At 45.4% G+C, this 21,101-nt stretch overlaps 1 protein-coding gene across 1 annotated transcript in view; it reads left to right on the top strand.

Moving 5' to 3' along the window:
* Positions 1–9,270: 9,270 nt before the first annotated feature.
* Positions 9,271–21,101, top strand: part of shld2 (shieldin complex subunit 2) — a gene marked incomplete at its 5' end in the record, with an annotated part of 15,346 nt that continues 3,515 nt past the window's right edge. Inside the window, 12 exons of the mRNA XM_080740563.1 lie at positions 9,271–9,454; positions 10,324–10,647; positions 11,438–12,113; positions 12,654–12,853; positions 13,076–13,301; positions 13,487–13,637; positions 14,186–14,336; positions 14,953–15,060; positions 15,839–16,042; positions 17,840–17,986; positions 19,359–19,553; positions 20,470–20,710. Coding sequence (XP_080596689.1) covers positions 9,271–9,454; positions 10,324–10,647; positions 11,438–12,113; positions 12,654–12,853; positions 13,076–13,301; positions 13,487–13,637; positions 14,186–14,336; positions 14,953–15,060; positions 15,839–16,042; positions 17,840–17,986; positions 19,359–19,553; positions 20,470–20,710 — 2,807 coding nt within the window. The remainder of the gene's footprint in view (positions 9,455–10,323; positions 10,648–11,437; positions 12,114–12,653; positions 12,854–13,075; positions 13,302–13,486; positions 13,638–14,185; positions 14,337–14,952; positions 15,061–15,838; positions 16,043–17,839; positions 17,987–19,358; positions 19,554–20,469; positions 20,711–21,101) is intronic.

Raw genomic sequence — 21,101 nt, 5'->3', positions numbered from 1 at the left:
ATGCAATCGTTACGATAAACGCCCGCGCAGTCCAAGTGACCACAGCTGAGCGCTCCAGACCTCCGCTCCAGCCAATCACAAGCCGCGCCTTCTAATTTATGCAACCCCGTCTCCTACGGTAGGAATACTCGCCTACGGGGAAGCCCGAATCCGGGTCACGGTCCCAATTTAACAGAGGTGATCCGAACCTCCCCACCCGGCTTCGTACATGGGTCTCCCACGCGAAAGTCCAATATCTTAACCACTAGACCAAAGAGACATCTCTTTGGTCTGGGGGAGATACTAGACTTTTGAGCCTTCAAGGCTAGGACTGCGACTCTCTCCGTCACATAAGTACAGTATCAAAGTGAGGGGGAGTGTTTTTTGCAGGTTTTTAAGTCCGAGTGTATCAAAAAAGCAACTGGGTTAAGCACCGTTGGTCCGACCAGTTTAAGTACATTCACCAGCGTCGGCAGGTTAGCATTTCACCAGGTTAGCATTCACCAGCATCGGCAGATTAGCATTTCACCAGGTTAGTATTCACCAGCGTCAGAAGGTTAGCATTTCACCAGGTTAGTATTCACCAGTGTCGGCATATTAGCATTTCACCAGGTTAGCATTCACCAGCGTCGGCACTCTGCAGGTTAGCGTTTCACCAGGTTAGCATTCACCAGCGTTAGTTTTACTGAGGTTAGGGTTAAGGTTAAGGTTAGGTTTAAGGCCTGTCCATACTTTGACCGAAACTGAACTGTTCTTACAAGAGGTCCGGTTCGACTACAAAATGACCACACTCGCGACTTCTGAAAAGCATTAAACCGAATGAGAGTTCGGAAATTTGCACGTCGGAAATTGCAACTCACCGATCATTTCGGATATACTATGGACAGGCCTTTAGGTGTTTCTCCGCCCCCCCCCCCGACTTTCGTCACCTCCGCGCAGCCAATCACAAGCTGCCGCAAAAGCACGTCCCCAATTGACCACTTAGCGGCAGCCGAATGTTCCCCCCCAGAATAGAGGGTATGCGCATGTATAAAGTGAATGGCAAATCGAGTGGCAAAGTGTGTGGCAAGGTGAATTTAATGTCGATTTAATGTTATTTAATGCAATCAGATGGGACTTTTCTGTTAGGATACGGGCTGTCAAGGCCAGAAAGTAGTTTTTTGCCACTCAGTTGGCGTTCCCGCATTGATGATGTCGTACGCATACCCTCTATAGGGATACTGGGGTTCAAGTGGTTAAACGTCAAGTATAAAGTTATTTTCAACCTGTCCAAATGGAAGAAAATATTTTCTCATGAGATGCTGGGGAAATATTTACATACCGTAATATGACATAATGGATTACAACGTTATTTACAGGGGTGCCCTGAGCCAAAAAATGTTTGAGAACCATTGTTCTACAGTATCACAAATAATCCAAGGCTTCACATACATTAACCTCATGTAGCCACGCTTACTCATCTGCGAACATGTACAGTTTGCAACTATCCAATCACTGCTTTGACCTGCCATCCCAGCTATGGGATTCTCCACTATACTGTAGCTTCTCATAAACATGACACTTAAAACTAAAGTCTGAAGTGTCATGGGAGGGGAGCTTGAGGCGTGCATGCTTGGGTGCGTGTGTGTGAGACTGGGAGGGGACGTGAAGGGTCAAATTACTAAAACTCACTTTGGCAATTAGATTTCCATAAAGTAAAACAACTAATCTCTCAATTACAGCTTTAATCTCTGTTGACACACATCAATGAATATCAATCTCTGCTGACTTTACATCTGATGACAAAGAAATGTCTTTCTTTCTTTCTTTCTTTCTTTCTTTCTTTCTTTCTTTCTTTCTTGCTGCACACCCGGATACTACTACTATTCTTGAACATAGTGGTGGAAGAAGTTCTCATTTTTGTGTGTACTTAAAGTAAAAGCAATACTTAGTTACTTAACCCCACAGCTTAAACATCAAGCCAGGTTTCCGTTTGCAGGTGCACAGTGGGAGCAGATAAACAGTGTGTGACTGTGGACCACGTGCAGCAGAGCAGTGGTGATAAGTAATTAAGTACATTTACTTAAGTACTGTAGGACACTTTTGTGTTATTTGTACCAGAGTATTTCCAATTTCCAATACTTTTACTTCTACTCCACTACATCTCGATCCAAATAGTGTACTTTTACTCCATTACATTTATTTGAAAACTTTAGTTACTAGTTATATTGTAGATTTTGATTCTTATTACAAAACATACATTAACAACTCCAACCCTATATACATTTTGGCCATTTGAAAATAGCCGATCTACAAGCTCACAATGTGTCGCAATCATTGTGTGTGAGCTTGTAGATCTGCTATTTTCAGAAGATGTTTATACAATGGAAAACTTGAAATGGGACGTTCTGCATAATGAGAACTTTTACTTTTGGTACACTAAGCCGCTACTTTTGTACTTTCACTCACGTAAATGTTGAATTCCGGACATTTACTTGTAACAATGTATTTCTACATTGCAGTATTGCTACTTTTACTTAAAGGACAACTTTGTTTTTTTACAACAAGGGGTCATATTTTAGAATGTAATTAGAGAAAAGAAAAAGTGAGTGTTAAAATGTTTTCATTTGCTTCGTTCTATTGTTTTATCGTGTTTACTGTGCTAAAATGTGGGGCATGCGTACGCATGGGGGCATGCATACAAGTGGCTAAATATGTAGTTTTAGACACAATAAGCCAGCAGTTTCTTGCTATTTACAGTAACACTTCTAGCCCCCATAAGTTACATCCAACCATGAAAGGTTGCGTTGTATCTAATGGGCTTATTCTGTGTAAAATGACATATTTAGCCACTTGTACGCATGCCCCCAACCACTGAAATAAGAATCTCTAAAACAATAGAAAGAAGTAAATTAAATACTTTTAACACTCATCTTTTATATTCTTTAATAACAATCTAAAATATGAACCCTTGTTGTAAAAAACTAAAGTTGTCCTTTAAGTAAAGAATGTGAGTACTCAGTACTGTTTCCACCACTGCACAGTGGGGGCAGATAAACAGTGTGTGATCTATATATGTGCAGACCACGTGTCAGCAGAGCAGTATTCCATAATGTTGTTGCTCTCAGCCAGTCAACTATAGCTCCTCTTACAACATCACCACGCCACTGGCTGACTGACTGACTGACTGACTGTAGCAGGTGGACACACACCTCCGGAAACAAGTTGTTAATGTACAAACGCACACTGATGGAAGAAGTAAAAGTATCAATACTTCAGTGTAGGGCTGAGCGATTAATACATTTTTAATCGAAATTGGATTTTTTTTGTTTTGTTTGTAAGATAAAAAAGGAAAATCGTCAAATCGATTTTCACTTTAATTAGGCTGATTCTGGTACGGATCTCGCTCATTAGAGCACTGCACGGGGCAAAAAGTCCACAGCCCGGTCCTCCTACAACACGACAAGGTTCTGGAATATAAGTCGGAGTTGGACACCAAATTAATGTAATTTCTCTCTGACGTACACTTTCTTTGATGCATTTCTTTGAAAAATCACATTTTTTAAACAATGTATTCTTTTTACCAAAAAATCTAAACCGAAAATCGACTTTTCTGAGAAATAAAAAGGGATTTTATTTTTAGGCCAAATCGAACAGCCCTACTTCAGTCTCTTCTACCACGGATTCGAACCCGGTTTCCTGCGCAAGTGCTGAATTGTTTTATCACTGAGCTAATAGAGCCTCCCTGCTTGCTCAGGGGATGAATTGAATCTTGACCTCTTGACCTAGCCTGGTTAATAAGCCAGACTGCACAACACCACCCCCTGTTTGATAGAGACCTAACCCTAGGATTGGAACCTTTTTTTTTTCTTTTTTTTTACATTAACCTTAGCATCCCTATTCGGATGAGAACTTTAGCCCAAAATAGTAGATCTACAAGCTCACAATGAGCTTTTAGATCTGCTACTTTGCAAAGAGGTTTGGTGTAGGGGGCAAAAAATAAAGAGCAGACTAAGCAAAGAGTGAAATGTCAAGTTTTGACGGTTTAAGTAGTTAAATGATTGAAAATACACATTAAGACGAATGCAACATGATAGTGCAGTCAAACAAGTCTATGAAACTGAATCTATGAAATCGATGTAAAAGTGTATTCAGCAAAACAATTATCCCTCTGTCAGCTTAGGTGTCCTTGGCTGAAAAACATTGAAGTCCCCTGCTCTAGACCCTTGACATAATCTAAATATCTCAATAGAAGAGCATTAAAGGAGACAAAATACAACCACACCAATTGTTTAAGTTAATATTGTATTAATACTCTACCATACAGATTATTGGACAACATTACATTTTATTCATTAAACAAGGCAGTTGACAAACGTATTTTCTGTTTTTGTGCAAATAATTATCTCGACGGCCAGGAGTTGGCTACACATTAAGTGTCCTGTCTCTAACTGTGAACCCTCTGACCACCAAGGATGAAAAAACACACAGCAGTTTCACGTCCTCTTCCTTTTGGAAAGGATCCAGTGCAAATAGCTCACCACCAGGGAGATTTCTAGTAAGCTTAACTGTCTTACACGTTAGTGCAGGGGGTCAGGGACCCCTAGGGGGTCTTCAGAGCTACTACAGGGGGTCCTCCAAATTTTCCAATTCTTTTTATATTAACAACTTGAACCCTAGTGTCCACATTCTGAGAACTGTAGCCAAACAAATAGCAGATCTACAAGCTCACAATGCCTCGCGCTGCGAGGCGTTGTAGGCATGTAGATCTGGGAAAAAGAGCTGAGTGAAAGGTCAAGTTTATTAAGTATTGACGGTTCAAGTGGTTAAATATCTGAAATCACAAATTGACATGAATCCAAAATACACTGATTATTGTGCTGTCAAACAATGAAACTATATGGAATCTATGGTTCCAATGTGGTGGTCCCTGCTTCATCTCTCTCTCAACTAAGGGGTCCTTGGCCTGAAAATGTTGAAGACCCCTGAGTTAGTACATATTAATCCATATTACTTTTATACAGGGTTATACTTTTTCTTGCCCTGCAGCGCTTTGTTCCACACGCACGCACGCACGCACGCACACACGCACGCACGCGCACACACACACACGCACACACACACACACACACACACACACACAGAGGTCTCTGCAGATTGGGTCTCTGCAGATGGGAGACAAAACAAGTCATGTCATAATGGAGGAAAGGCAGACGTGTGCCCTGGAGCTGTGCCTGTGACATCCTGTAAAATAAATGGTAAATGGTGCATTTATATAGCGCTTTTAATCCAAAGCGCTTTACATAGATTGTGCATTACATTCACCCATTCACACACACATTCATACACCGGTGGCGGAGGAAGCCATGCAAGGCACCAACCTACTCACCGGAGGCAATTAGGGGTTCAGAGTCTTGCCCAAGGACCCTTCGACATTAACTCAGGGGGAGCCCGGATTCGAACTGGGAACCCTTCGGGATTTATACCCTTCGTGCTCTAATACCAGTTTCTCTACCCCTGAGCTAAGCCGCCCCTTGTGACGGGTTGTAGAATTTGTAGATCTAGTCCTGTGACACACTAGTAAAAGAAATCGCGATTTACGATATTATCGCGATAATCAAAATTATAATGGTTATAATATGCAAATATGTGTATTTTTGGTTACTTCATGAAAGCCTCTGAGTCAAAAGGCCCAATTGAAATACACTGATATGATGACCTCATAATATCATCCCTTTCCATTGTGGGTGTGGCCAATTTCAACTGGGTCACCAATCACCACCCACCTGACAACCAGGTTTACTTAATGAACAGGTGGGTGTGGCCACATAAACACGTCATTTTAACACTTTCTGTACACAGTATAATCATAATACCTGATGATTATGTTGCAGGGGGAAACAAGTCACGGCACAATGTCTTTAAATTTGAATCCTGTTTGGACATGTGACATATGAGGTTTCTACCCGACAGAGTCACGAGCTCCTAATACCTTTCCTTGGTTCAATATTTATAAAACCCATAGACACACTTAACAACTTTCAAAATGTAAAATAGCAGATCTACAAATTCTACAACCCGTCACAATCAATGCTACACATTGTGAACTTGTACGTAGGCCGGCTATTTCCGCTGCTTTTGTGTGACACGCGCGTGTGTGACGAAGAAGCTCACAAATGAATGAGCACACATACTGTCAAAGGTATAGAAATATGGAGATACAAGGTTTCTGCCCGACAGCAACGGTGTAGCTACATCGTTGCTGTCGATATACCTTTATCTGGACTCAGGAAGCCCTTATTCTGTATCTGTCAGCTAAAACATACTGACCTGCTGACATTGAACTATACCCTACAACACACTCACACACACATACATATACACAGTCTTTCTCTAACATACTCATGTGCGCACGCGCACACACACACACACACACACACACACACACACACACACACACACACACACACACACACACACACACACACACACACACACACACTCACTCACTAGGGCTGGGTTATAAAATCAAATACCACTATATTTTTGGCCAAATACCTCCATATTGATACTGTGATGATATTTGAATTGTGACAATAGCATATCAATTTTCCTCTTTCTTTTGAAATATTACTATATAACTTTGGTTGGTAACTTTGCATGTGGCTGCTCTGCTCTTGACATTGAGCCAGTAAATACCTCATGTGTGTGTGATGTGTTGACCAGCTGGCATACCAGCACAGGAGCACCTCACTACAACTACAACTCAGTGCAATGCATGAGCGCCACTGATTTCGGTCATTTGGATTCCGTGGAAGTCAGCCAGCATGTCTTTCCATGGAAGCATGTTGCACATTGCACAGCAAAAGTAGCCTATCTACAAGCTCCCTACTATTTGTCAGATACATTGCTGTATGCAACATTTGTTCTCCGCATTTGACCCATCTCTTGGAGAGGTGAGCTGCAGCCGTGCCGCGCTCGGGAATCAGTGTTGATCTAACCCCCCAATCCAACCCTTGATGCTGGGTCCCATTCTTACAAGTCCATATCTTGTTCATGACGTGTGTGTGTGTGTGTGTGTGTGTGTGTGTGTGTGTGTGTGTGTGTGTGTGTGTGTGTGTGTGTGTGTGTGTGTGTGTGTGTGTGTGTGTGTGTGTGTGTGTGTGTGTGTGTGTGCGCGTGTGTGTGCGTGTGCGTGACTGCGTGCATGTGTAGCAGGCGAGCAGGGGTCACGTTGTCCACAACATGTGCAAGAGGCCCAAGTGACCTCTGACCTCGTCAGCCCATCAGGGGGTCTACAGGGTGAATCCTATAGCAGTGTTTCCTACACTGGGTGACGTGGCACCCTAGGGTGCCATCACACAAGTCCAGGAGTTAGATCCACTATACGTAGTGAAACGGACCTAAGTTGTGCGTTCTTTTTCAATCTACACCACATCTCTTCTTCAAAAATAGCCGATCTACAAGCTCACAACGCGTTGCGTTGCGATGTGTTGTGTTGTGAGTTTGTAGATTGGCTATTTTTGACGAATGTTCCCCCCCAGAGTGGTTAAATGCCAAGCATAAAATCACTTCCAACCTGTCCTGTAATGGAAACGGATATTTCCTCTCAAGTCTTAGGTGCTATAAAGTAGCAATGTAATTCAGGGGTGCCGTGGATGAAATCGGTATTTACAGGGGTGCCCTGAGCCAACAAAGTTTGACTCACCGAAACAAAAAATACATTTGGCTCTAAAAGTGGAGTGTGAATCGGTCCTAAGGGTGTAAGGGTGCAACAGTTAATCAAAGGAATCCATTTCATAACAAAATAAATCATTGATTTTGAAAAATAGGGAAAATGGTAAATCTACAAGCTCACAATTTGTGGCGACGCAACATGTTTTAATCTTGTAGATCGGCTAGTTTTGCCGTTTTTATTTCTTAATTGACTAATTTGATCAATCAAAAAATGAAACGAGGGGCGCCCGCTGGCCTGGTGGTCAATGCGCATACCACATACTAGGCTATGATGCCTGCTGGCGTCGCCGGTTCGATTCCTGATCTGGACGACCTTTGCCACTTATCATTCCCCATCTCTCCCCATTTCCTGTCAGCCTACTGTCCTATCAAATAAAGGCATAAAAAGCCCAAAAAAACAAATCTTTAAAAAAAAAGAAATGAAACGAAAAAAATGTCACTCAGAAAAGAATCGATAGTTCCCTGCCTTTCTGTCTCTCTCTACTATCATCCAGACCTCTCTCAAACTAAGCACCTTCATCAATCCAAACGAGTGTACTTACTGTCTGTGTATTCTCATCATAGCCTCATGTGACGACTCCACCCATACAGCAAACCCCTTATGATTGGTTAGATGTCGGGAGTTGTATGTGTCTGTTTGTCGGTTGGGGAGGTGGCATAGAGCGAGGTTTATTTGGGTGAAGAAAAGAAAATAGCCATTGAAGGACTGCAGAACATTAAGCCGAATAATTGTGCTCTCTTATTGTTACCATGTGTGTGAGGGCCAGGGACAGGGGCTGACATTTCTAAAAAGGCCTTTTGGTGAAAATCTTGAAAATAGCAGACCTCCAAGCTCACAACGCGTTGCAGCTTGGAGGTCGGCTATTTTCGGTGCCTGATACCACACTAAACAATAACATAATCAAGTGGATACTGGAGATGTGGCGTAACGGCATTGACTCCTACACAGATAGGGCAATTCTTTCAACATGAGATGCTGCATTCAAGTTCAAGTTCAGGTTTGGACAAGGCAATTATCTTGAATGCTGCCTTCAGGTATGGCATGGAAAGGGGGGGCGGGGCAGTAAAACTGCATTCATGGTCTGGAGAGGGCACTTTTTACAGACGGATAAAAGGGCAGGGGCTCAAGCCCCTTTTGATGTCTACAGTATGTGTGCACGTGCCTGGTCAGGACCATAGCATTGTTCCTGGTCTACATACATCGACTCACTCAATCACCATTACACGTTTTCGCTGAGTCATGATGGTGCAGCATGTACTGTAACATGATGAGCCTCTTTTTTGCTTTCACACAGTAACAGGCTCAACCTTTAGGATTAAAGCCAGTGTGATAGAAACTGGGAAATGAATACAACGTTGGATAACAAAAGCGGGGGTAATTTGTCATACACAATCATGTTATATAAGTCCTCTTGAAAAAGACAGTGCACGCACTTCCGTGGCCCAGGTGCAAGACTAACAGCAGAAGAAATGGTCTGCACAAAAGACTAAAGCTGCAAACGCTCCGCTGTGTCTGCAGTAGTAAACAGCATTATTCCCTCTCCCTCTGTGTGTCTCCCAGGACATTGTTCCAGCATGTCAGACAAGAAGCCACAGGTCCATGTGTTCATGGGGGCCCCTCGCCTCCCTGCCGGCCCAGCCTCTGTGTCTGGGGCCGGGGAGCAGGGAGAGGAAGGCCCCCCTGGTCCATGGAGGACCATGGAGCTCCGCTGGCATGGAGGTAAACTCAGGCCCAGTACAGCACGGAGCACAGAGAATGGTTATTATAGCTTTTATTCTTGTTTCCTTTTGACTTTTTGTTTAAAATGTTAGTTAGGTTTTGAATAGTTTTGGTGTTAGTTTCATTCTTATTCCTTTTTAATTGTAATATGGGGATAGTCAGGGGCGAGATTCACCAAGCTCAGAACAACTGTGAATTAACTGTGAAAAAGAGAAGACAGAGATTTCATATCCACCCAAACTACTAGGCTTACTGTATGTGTATGACATTCTACGATTTTAGTTAGTCACAATACAGTTTCAGTTAGTTCATGTTTTCTTTGTAAAGTTGACACTGAAATAGCGGCACTATGCCGCTTTTACTGTAATTGCGACCGTAGGGAGAAGTTAGTACCTCTGCCTCATGGTGCCCGCTGGCCTACCGGTCCAGGCACATACCACATAGGCTCAGTGTAGCCTGACAGCATGTAGCTGGTTCGAGCCCCGATCGCGACTACCATTGCTGCATGTCCCTCCCCATCTCTCTCCCCATTTCCTGTCAGTCTACTGACCTATCAATAAAGGTATAAAAGCCCCAAAACATATCTTAAAAGAAAGACAAAATCAGTCATTCATGTCAGTCAGTCATGCCTCATGTCACACTCCATATGGCTGCCCTTGTCCCTTTTATGCACCATATATGGAGATCCATGATGTCATCAATATTAAGCCCATATCTGGGAATGCCCATAAATGGACATATTGTGTCAGTCTCATGTGGTCTCAGCGCGACCTCGCCCTTAGGGTGATCTTACTAGTGATTTGTATTTTATTTTGTCCAATCTGTAGAGATATCAATACAATACAATTAATTAATTATTTATTTTCAAATCCGTATAATAAATAACCTCCATGTCCTATGGATTCCAGATAATGAACAGCGGTATCACACCAGCAGCAGCAGCAGCACTGAGCAGCAGCAAACTGTGGGGAATTTAATGACGGCTCAGGAGGAACAACAGTTCACCGCGGCAGGCCCGGCGGTCCATGTGTTCATGGGGGCCCCTCCTCGTGCCTCTGGCAGCCCAGCCTCGGTGTGCGAGGCTGGGGAGCAGGCAGAGGAAGGCCCCCCTGGTCCCTGGAGGACCATGGAGCTCTGCTGGCATGGAGGCAAACTCAGGCCCAAGACAGCACAGAGCACCGAGGCAAACCAGTGCACTCACAGGACAGCAGCAGTCCAGGATGCTCAGCAAGGTTATTACAGTTTTCATTATTATTACTATTTTTATTTATTTATTAAGATATTCTTGGAGCTTTTTCTGCCTTTTATGGATAGTGAACAGTAGTCTGACAGGAAATGGGGATAGAGGGATGGGATCGGGGGTCGAACCTGCGACACGCTGTCAGGTGCCTGGACCGCTACACTTGCCGCCCCAGCCTTTTTGTTTTTTAACATTTTTTTTCCTTTTTGGCGTTATGTTTTCAAGTTTCGTGTTTAGTTTTAATTCGCTTTTTTATCTGAATGCTGGCTTGGTGTAGTTTTCTTGTTATATTTTGAAAAGGCTTAGTTTTAGTTTAGTTTTTATTTAGTCTTAGATACACGGACCCTTAGTACTTAGTTTGGTAACCGGTACACTCACTCCAAAACACACTTTAAAAAAAAGCTGAGCTCGCCCTCAGCTGTATTCTTGTATTCATTTGTTTAAATCAGGTTAAGGTTACAGTAGCAATAAGTTAAGGGTTCTGCATAATTTTACTGGCGTTACTTTTAGGAATAAGTTTAGGTTTAGGCATGGTTTTACTGAGGTTACGTTTGGAATAAGGTTAGGTTTAGGCATGGTTTTACAGAGGTTACGTTTAGGAATACCTATAGTGGCGACTGCTCCGAGGTCGCCTGATTTGACCCGCGGCGAGCGTTCTTCTAAGAAAGAAGATATGGTAATAAACAAGATACTATAAAAATAAAAATAAACTGAATTAAAATAACCAATTACTCAATTTCAGTTGAGTATAATAACCTTGATGTCCTATCAATCCACAGCAGATAAGGAGAACCAGCATCCCACCAGTAGCAGCAGCGCCATGACGGCTGAGCAACCTGGAGCCGGGAGTTTAATAACAACAACCCATTTAATTACAACCGAGGAGGCGGTTCTTCTTCACGGCGAGAAGGCTGACCAATCGAGGGCCGCAGAAGAGGAGGAGGAGGAGGCGCCATGCTCGGAGTCCGTTCACGAGTACCTGGACATCTGCTTCCCTTTGGGACAGCCCGACCCAGAAGGAGCGAGGAGGGTCAGCCCGTCTCTGTCCGTCCAGACGGACTTCCTCTGCTCGTGGACGCACAGCCAGGCCTTGATGTTGAGAGGCAGACACGTCGGCCAATCAGGACACAGCCCCGACAAGACGGCGGCGCGCAAACCTACGACATTCGCGCCTTCGCAGACTCCACCTGAACACGTGGCGGCGTGTTCAGGTGGAGTCTGCGAACGTGCCGAGGCCATGACACCACCTCCTCCACAAACCCCACCCAAACAAATCTCTACGCCATCTCCCCGACCGACGCCCCAAATATACAACTCCTCCACCTCGCCTGAGCTCTATAGTGCCGAGACCTCCACCCCCACCCCTGCCACAGCACCGCCGTGTCCTCCTGAAACTCCACCTAAACGGGCCGGCTCCACACCTGCGTCCATCTCCTCCAGTACCCCCGAACTCTACAGGTGGGTGATGGAAGTCAATAGCTCATTAAGGGCACCTGTCAGCAAGGAGTGTTGGCCCGGGAGGAGTAGGGCGAAGGCTCTGAGTCCTCCCGGTGGGGGCTCCTCACTGGCAGGTGAGTCAGTAGGATACAACAGCAGTGGCAGAGTGTTTTTTGCAGGTCTTTCAGTCCGAGGGTATCAAAAAAGCAACTGGGTTAAGCGCCGTTGGTCGGACCAGTTTAACATTCACCAGGTTAGCATTCACCAGCATCGGCAGGTTAGCATTTCACCAGCGTTAGTTTTACTGAGGTTAGGGTTAAGGTTAGGTTTCGGCACCTCCGCACAGCCAATCACAAGCTTCCGCTGCCTTAACCCGGTTGCTTTTTTTGATACACTCGGACTGAAAGACCTGCTAAAAACACTCTCCCCAACAGCAGTGACAAACGTATGAGGGAATGAATCAATTGGAATAACGACTAAAATGGGGAGAAAAGGATGAGAAAAAGCAACAAAAACTTTGAAAAGTGCTATATAAATGAATTGTATTCTTATTTATTACAGCCCAGAAGCCTCCACTCAGTCTCCCAGAAGGCAGCAGGCTGGTAGCCACCAGCCAGGCTCCATGGAGCTCTTCTCTGAGCCCATGGCGGCCAGCCTGGCGGTGGAGGCCCAACAGGGGGGTGTGATCCTGGAAGTCACCCCGGACGGGCTGCTCTGCTCGCAGCTGGCCGAGGGGATCCCGCACAGGGCTGCAGGAGCAGGTACAGCACCGTACACGTATTGTGTCTAAAAAGACATAATTAGCCACTTGCATGCATGCCCACTACCTGGGGGAATGCATGCAAATCACTAAAACGATAGATGAAGTAACTGAAAACATTTGAACACTCATCTTTTATTTTCTCTAATGACTATCTAAAATATGAACAAAGTTGTCCTTTAAATCGTTAATCGCAACTTAAAAAATGTTGTAATGGTGACAGCCCTAGGGGAGAAGAGACAGGAGGTGGTGGTAGGAGGAGGAGGAGGAGGCGACTCCAGGGTGTTCAGGTTGACTCCTCCGTCACCTCCTCCTCGTCCTCGTAAGTGCCTGGCCAAGTCACGCTCTCCTCCGTCCGGATCCCCCGATCGCAAGAGAGCTCGGACGTCTCTGAAGGTCACCACCGCTGAAGCGCGTCCAGAGCAACCTGTAGCACCAGTAGTCGTCAGGTATGATTGCGTGAGCCTCAGCCAGTCGAGAAGTAGTCGCTGCTTTGGATTTATTTATTCTTTGTAATGAGAATAGCTATATTCATGTAAAAACATATTAGCTTTCAAAACCAATGGTCAGATTTGATGCACATTGGCCTTCAAAACTCACGTTCAGTTTTCCTGCGTCTGTGTGTTCTATCTAGGAGGGACACGTCCTCACATGCAGCAGCAGCAGTGCAGACTGGCATCACAATACAAGGTCCTACAACACTTGTGGTGCGCTGCGTTTCTCCAGGGGTCAGATACTCTGTCCTGGTGGTGGTGGTCCACCCGTGTCACCTCAAGGAGGTTCAGGTTGGTGCTCTGTTGTTTGTTTGTTTTTGGGGGGTTTTAACAAAAAATAGAGAAGCTGAGTATAGGGGCGATAAGGACACATTTATTAACTTGTATAAAACCACTTTCAACCCTATTTTGGGCATTTCATAGAGGCGGAAATTGACCATGTTTGAAAAGATAGCAATGCGATGCAATAGATTGCCTATTTTGCTTTTGTCGTAAACCTTACATTTCCAAAAGTGTTACTTTTCAGTAAAAAATAAATAAAAATAACCTGTGGTTCGACGGATCCAATTATTAGTTAGTAGTCTCAAGCTCTTGTTAATACTTTTCATTGGTACAATATTTATAAAACCCAGACACTCTTAACCACTTTCGTTTCAAACCTTTTCAGAAATAGTTAAATATTCTGGCTATTTTTGTGGGACAATTTTGAACACCCAAGTAGGCCATTCATTTACGAAAAAAAGTTGAAACATGAAGATGAAGTCCAAGGATTCTGGATGACAACGATGATTGATTGATTGATTGATTGATTGATTGATTGATTGATTGATTGATTGAAGGTGAAAAGGGGGGTGCTGGCAGGGACTAGCATTCCCCTGGCTTCCATCGTTGTGACGGACCAGTCAGGAGTTGAGATGAAGGTGGTGCTATGGCGACAGGCGGCGTTCTGGGCTCTGACCGTCTATCCTGGAGATGTGATGCTCATCACAGGTAATCTGTCCTGTAGAGCAGGGGTCTTCAACGTTTTCAGGCCAAGGACCCCTTAGTTGAGAGAGAGATGAAGCAGGGACCCCCACAACCTTTTCATAGATTCCATATAGTTTCATTATTTGACAGCACAATCATCAGTGTATTTTGGATTCATGTTAATTATTATTTGTTTTCAGATATTTAACCACTTGAACCGCCAATACTTGACCTTTCACTATGTACTTAGTCTGCTCTTTTTCCCCAATAGACCAAAGCTCTTGGCCGAAAATAGCCGATCTACAAGCGAGGCGTTGTGAGATTGTAGATGTGCTATTTTTGGCTAAAGTTCTCAGAATATGGACGCTAGGGTTCAAGTGCATTGTTAATATCAAAAAGGAGACAAAGGGCTTCTATCACACAAAGATGTGGAGGGCCCCCTGTAGTAACTCTGAGGACCCCCTAGGGGTCCCAGACCCCCTGTTGAAGACCTTTCCTGTAATCTAGCTCTAATTAAATGTAACCTGCTCTAACCCTATAACGCCCTAAATCCTGGCCTGCATAGCAGCACCTCTATGTTGGCATGACAGTAGTGTGTGCGTGCGTGCGTGCGTGCGTGCATGCATGTGTGTGTGTTCAGGAGTGGAGGTGAACAGGGATAAATGGAGAGGAGAGACCGTCCTTCAAACCAACTACGCCAGCAGACTGCTGAACCTGGGACAGATTACTGCCACCTCATCACCACCAGGTGGAGCTGTTGTCAATGTTATATTACACAGTTGTTTTGAGTTATTTTGGAAGAGAGAGAGTGAGAGAGAGAGAGACAGACAGACAGACAGAAGAACGACTGTTTTGAGTATGTATTTAGCTCTTTTCCTTGCCATTTGAGCAAAGTGTTATGTGTCCATGAAAATGTTTTTCCGCGACCCACAAATGGGTTCCCACCCACAGTTTGTGAAACAGTGATCTACATTGCCATCTCTCCCCATTAAAGGGATCGTTCACCCCCAAAATGACCCCCCAACATTTTCGATTACTCACCCCATGCAGACTTGAATTCATGGATGTTTTTATTTTGTTTTTTTCGCATTCCTAATGTCTTCATAGGGAACCACTGCTGGTCATCACATTATTGTCTTTGGAACGATGTCTTTAAGTTATTGCCAGCTCGTTATCAGTGGCTCAGGGGTAGAGAAGCCGTCATTAGAACATTGAGGGTTCCTGAAGGGTTCCCAGTTCGATCCCGGGCTCCCTCAGAGTTAGTGTGGAAGAGTCCTTGAGCAAGACTCTGAACCCCTAGTTGCTCCCGGTGAGCAGGTTGGTGCCTTGCATGGTTTCCTCCGCCATCGGTGTATGAATGTGTGTATGAATCGGTACATGTAATACACAATGGATAAAGGCGCTATATATATGCACCATTTACCATCTCTGTCTCTCTGTCTGTCTGTCTGTCTGTCTGTCTGTCTGTCTGTCTGTCTCTCTCTCTCTCTCTCTCTCTCTCTCTCTCTCTCTCTCTCTCTCTCCAGCCCCCCAGAACCAGAACATACCCGGTCATACCCTGCGCTCTCTGTGTGGGTATGTGCGTGAACGGCGCCCCCTCCTGGCCGCCCTGCCCCCCCATGCCCGGCAGCACCCTGGCCAGAGCCTCCCCTACGCCCGCCTGCGCTTCCTCAGAGCACACACCCTGGTGCACGCCCTGCTGCGTGTCACGCACACACACACCACCACAGGTATACACACCCTGGTGCACGCACACACACACCACCACAGGTATACACACCCTGGTGCACGCACACACACACCACCACAGGTACACACCCTGGTGCACGCACACACATACCACCACAGGTACACACCCTGGTGCACGCCCTGCTGCGTGTCACGCACACACACACCACCACAGGTATACACACCCTGGTGCACGCACACACACACCACCACAGGTATACACACCCTGGTGCACGCACACACACACCACCACAGGTACACACCCTGGTGCACGCACACACATACCACCACAGGTACACACCCTGGTGCACGCCCTGCTGCGCGTCACGCACACACACACCACCACAGGTACACACCCTGGTGCACGCACACACACACCACCACAGGTACACACCCTGGTGCACGCACACACACACCACCACAGGTACACACACCCTGGTGCACGCACACACACACCACCACAGGTACACACCCTGGTGCACGCACACACACACCACCACAGGTACACACCCTGGTGCACGCACACACACACCACCACAGGTACACACCCTGGTGCACGCCCTGCTGCGCGTCACGCACACACACACACCACCACAGGTATACACCCTGGTGCACGCACACACACACCACCACAGGTATACACACCCTGGTGCACGCACACACACACCACCACAGGTATACACACCCTGGTGCACGCACACACACACCACCACAGGTATACACACCCTGGTGCACGCACACACACACCACCACAGGTACACACCCTGGTGCACGCACACACACACCACCACAGGTATACACACCCTGGTGCACGCACACACACACCACCACAGGTACACACCCTGGTGCACACCCTGGTGCACGCCCTGCTGCGAGTCACGCACACACACACCACCACAGGTATACCTTCCTCTACAAGCTCACAGTGTGTCGCAAGGCGATGCCTTGTGAGCTTGTAGATCTGCTGTTTTCAAACATTTTCCTCCTCCTGCTCAGGCCTGAGCAGGAGGCGGGGAGGAGCTGGGATGAGGGTGGGGCTCAATAGCGCAGTCCTCCCACTCAGGACAAGGTGGTACTGCAGCTGAAAATGCTCTGAAAGCCAGGCAGAAATCACAGGGTCTCTGTATTCAGGAATGGTAATTTAGCCTCAAACCTTTTGAAAAAAAAAAAAAAGAAAAAAAAAAACGTTTTTTGGGACATTAACAATATGATATTAACTATTTTTAAATGCATGGTGTAGAACCTTTAATGTGTATTATTTATCCTCAGACATTGTATTGTTGACCCCAGACACAGAGAGGTTCTGATTTTGGAGGTGGGTTGTGTTTTCGACCTGTACATGGACCAGGCTTTCCAAGACAAGCACTCTAAGTACCAACCGTTGCTTGAAATCATAACAGATCTTGGGTATAGATGTCGTTTCTCTATACTCATATTTGGAAGCCTGGGCCATGTACATAAATTGACCATGAGTGGTCTAGCAATTGCCGGCATGACAAAGGCCAAGGCCAAACAGCTGTCACAATATTGCTCTGTTTCAGCAGTTATGGGCAGTTTGTCTGTGTGGAGAAGAAGGTGCTATGTATATCCATGAAGTGTCCATGAAATATCAAACCCGTTAATATTTGTTTCCCTGTAAATTAATTGTAATTTGTGGATTCAAATAAAGAATTAAAATGTGTGTGTGTGTGTGTGTGTGTGTGTGTGTGTGTGTGTGTGTGTGTGTGTGTGTGTGTGTGTGTGTGTGTGTGTGTGTGTGTGTGTGCGCGTGCGCGTGTGTGCGTGCGTGTGTGTCCTAGCGTGGCAGAGTGCAGCAGAAGGTTGGTGGCGTTCTGCAGGCCTACAGAAGGCTGTGCTGACTGTAGAGCAGGCGGATGGCCAGCAGGGGTCAGTAGTGCTGTGGGGAGCTGCTCTAGACTGGCTGCCATGCATCAACAGGAATAAAGGTACCAGTGATGCAAGAACTCAAGTATGTTTAACTTGCACAATGACAGAGGTTTGTGTTGTACACATGGGATCCGGAACAGGGCCCAACGTGGAGGAACCATGATCGGTTCCGTCACATTTGGAACAGTTTTATCACACTGTCAGGGCTGCTTATGTGTAGCCTGGTATGGCCATACTCAGGGGTGTCGCAAGGGGGGGGGGGGGGGGGGGGAGTGGGACTGAGTTACTAGGGCCCAAGGTGGAGGGGCCTTCATTATTTTATACCTTAGCTATTGAAAAATAGCACATATACAAGCTCACAGAGCTTGTAGATCTGCTATTTTTGAAAAATCGTGAAAATGTGTGCACATCTTTGAATATGTATTTTTAAAAGAACATTTGTAACTCAAATTTTGGGGGTCTGTGGCCAAATACATATCATTTTGGGGGTCCTTCACATGAAAGAGTTTGAGTACCACTGACATAGAAACATAGGTTTTTCCAAAAACCATAGAAAGATTTTGAAGACATTTATAGAAGACTTGCACAAATGTTCAAGATTTAGCAGATCTACAAGCTCACTGTATCTGCTATTTTTCAATAGTTAAAGCACAAAATAATGCGTAATAATGCGTTACAGTGAATCCTTTTACCCAGGGCCCCGAATTTGGAGCGACACCCCTGGCACTGTCAGGGCTGCTTATGTGTAGCCTGGCATGGCCAGACTAATATCACTGCGTAGATATCAGAATCTCTGAGTGGAACCTGCATTTCCAAGGGGCGGATTAAAAAAAATGCCTATGGTGATAAACCTGCCACGTATTTGCATACTGGGCTCTGATTGGTCCCTTGTTACTTCTGAGGGACCAGTGGCAGATTTGTCTGGGTTTCCAGGCGAGGTTATGTGGACTTTATGTCTGCTGCTATACAATTACAATACCGGTGGTTCTCAAACTTTTCTTAATTTCAAGGACCACCATAACTCTGAGAGTGTACAAATGGAACCAAATGAATCTGTGTGGGTCCAGTTGGTACCATTCCAAGTGGGGTCCAGGGACTCTCTGGGTTCCTTTTGGGAGGTCTAAATTGACCCTTTCAAGTATGTAACTCTGACAGTATACAAATTAAACTAAATGGACCTTTACAGGTCCATTTGGTTTCATTTGTATACTGTCAGAGTTAAGGGTGAGACCTTGACATTTTAAAGTTTGAGAACTACTGATTTAGACCAAAATGCAGGTTCAAATTAAATTCTGCAATGAATTCAACAGGCTCCCTCATTGTATCACGATATACAGTATACGATATCTCTGAAAAGGCATATCGTGGACGTGGAGACATTGTATCGTCTCAATGATATTCATCACCATATCGTCCACCCCTATGTTGCAGACGCTGTGTGGGACTTCCGCGTGCTCCTGGTGAGGGACGGCTCCGCCTCTGACCTCCCTGAGCTGCACTCCACCCCCTGGGGCTCCGTGAGGCCCCTGGCCCCCAGCGACGGCCGCGCCCGGGGCTTCCACAGAACCAGCAGCAGCACCAGCATAGAGCTGGACCTGCACACTCTGCTCTCCCAGAAATACACCGGTGAGAGGGTGGGTGGGTGTGTGTGTGTGTGTGTGTGTGTGTGTGTGTGTGTGTGTGTGTGTGTGTGTGTGCGTGTGTGCGTGTGTGTGTGTGTGTGCGTGTTTATTGGTGTAAAGCAGGGGTCTTCAACAGGGGGTCCGGGACCCCTAGGGGGTCCTCCGAGTTACTACAGGGGGGCCGCCAAATCTTTGTGTAATAGAAACGTTTTTTTCTCCTTTTTTATATTAACCACTTGAACCCTAGACTAGTGTCCTGTCCATATTCTGAGATGAACTTTAACCAAAAATAGCAGATCTACAAGCTCACAACGCCTTGCACTGTGAGGCGTTGTGAGCTTGTAGATTGGCTATTTTCGATAAAGAGCTTTGGTGTAGAGGGGAAAATATATTATTATGACAGTTCAAGTGGTTAAATATTTGAAAATACAAATGGACATGAATCCAAAATACACTGACGATTGTGCTGTCAAACAATTAAATTATAATCTATGAAGAGGTTAAAACGATATTATCGTTTATCGTGATAAAAAAACACTCGCAATAATCGTATTGTGGAGATTTAATTTATCGTGATATCGTCCTCCGTCATGCACTGGGATCAATTCAACTTTTATTTGCCGAGCTGCATATCCAGTACCACTTAAACCCTCTATAATTGGTAAAAGGTACTTATACTATACGTACATGATACAGTCTTTTTTCACTCTCTATCAAATGTCTTTGCCAAAAAATAGCTGATCTACAAGCTCACAACGTGTCACATTGCGACGCATTGTGAGCTTGTAGATCTGCTATTTTTTGGCAAATGTTCCGCCCCAGGATAATGGATTTTGATTATCGCGATAATATCGTAACTCGTGATTTCTTCTGTCACAATAATTGTGATATGACATTTTCATATCATCCCATCCCTAAAGGTGACGTGGAGTTGAGGGTTCAAATTTTGGCCCTGCAGTTCCAGGGAAGCCCTTCCCAGAATGCACCGCTGCAGCCTCTGGACAGCAGTTCGTCCCTGGAGCAGATCGCCCAGACGCTGAACGGCGACGTGACCTACGCGGGCTGCGGCCGCTGTGCCGTTGAGCTGGACACCGACGCCAACGGAATCTACTGTCCCTGCTACCCGTGCCTGCCTCACACCACCGTACGCCGATACTTCAGGTAACGTACATCCTTCAGAGGCATCAATGGACCCTTTGTCAAGTCCCGCCCGCTGTCCCGCCCCTCTTCACACCCACTGGTTGCTGTGTCTTGGTGGGACACTCGATCCACTACCATTTTAATTCAGTTGCTTCGTATTGTTATTCTGTGTGTTGAATTCTAATTTCAAACTTGGTTTCAGTAAAATGGAGCTGCTCAGTGGCAGTATAGTGACTCAGCATGTTTTTAAATGTTTTTATTTCTCCAAAAATGATGTTTTAGCAAATTCAACATAAAAAAGAAAGAACCAGGGCGGGACAAGGCAGAAAGAGCCTGCTGGTTGGTCAGTCAGGGACCAACCAGAAGGCTAACCAAGGGTGAATTGGGTATGGCAAGTTATGGCAGCTGCCAT

The sequence above is a fragment of the Nannobrachium achirus genome (assembly GCF_963921795.1).
Source record: "Nannobrachium achirus genome assembly, chromosome: 13".
In the NCBI taxonomy this organism is placed as follows: Eukaryota; Metazoa; Chordata; class Actinopteri; order Myctophiformes; family Myctophidae; genus Nannobrachium; species Nannobrachium achirus.
This window is presented reverse-complemented; position numbering and strand designations above follow the sequence as displayed.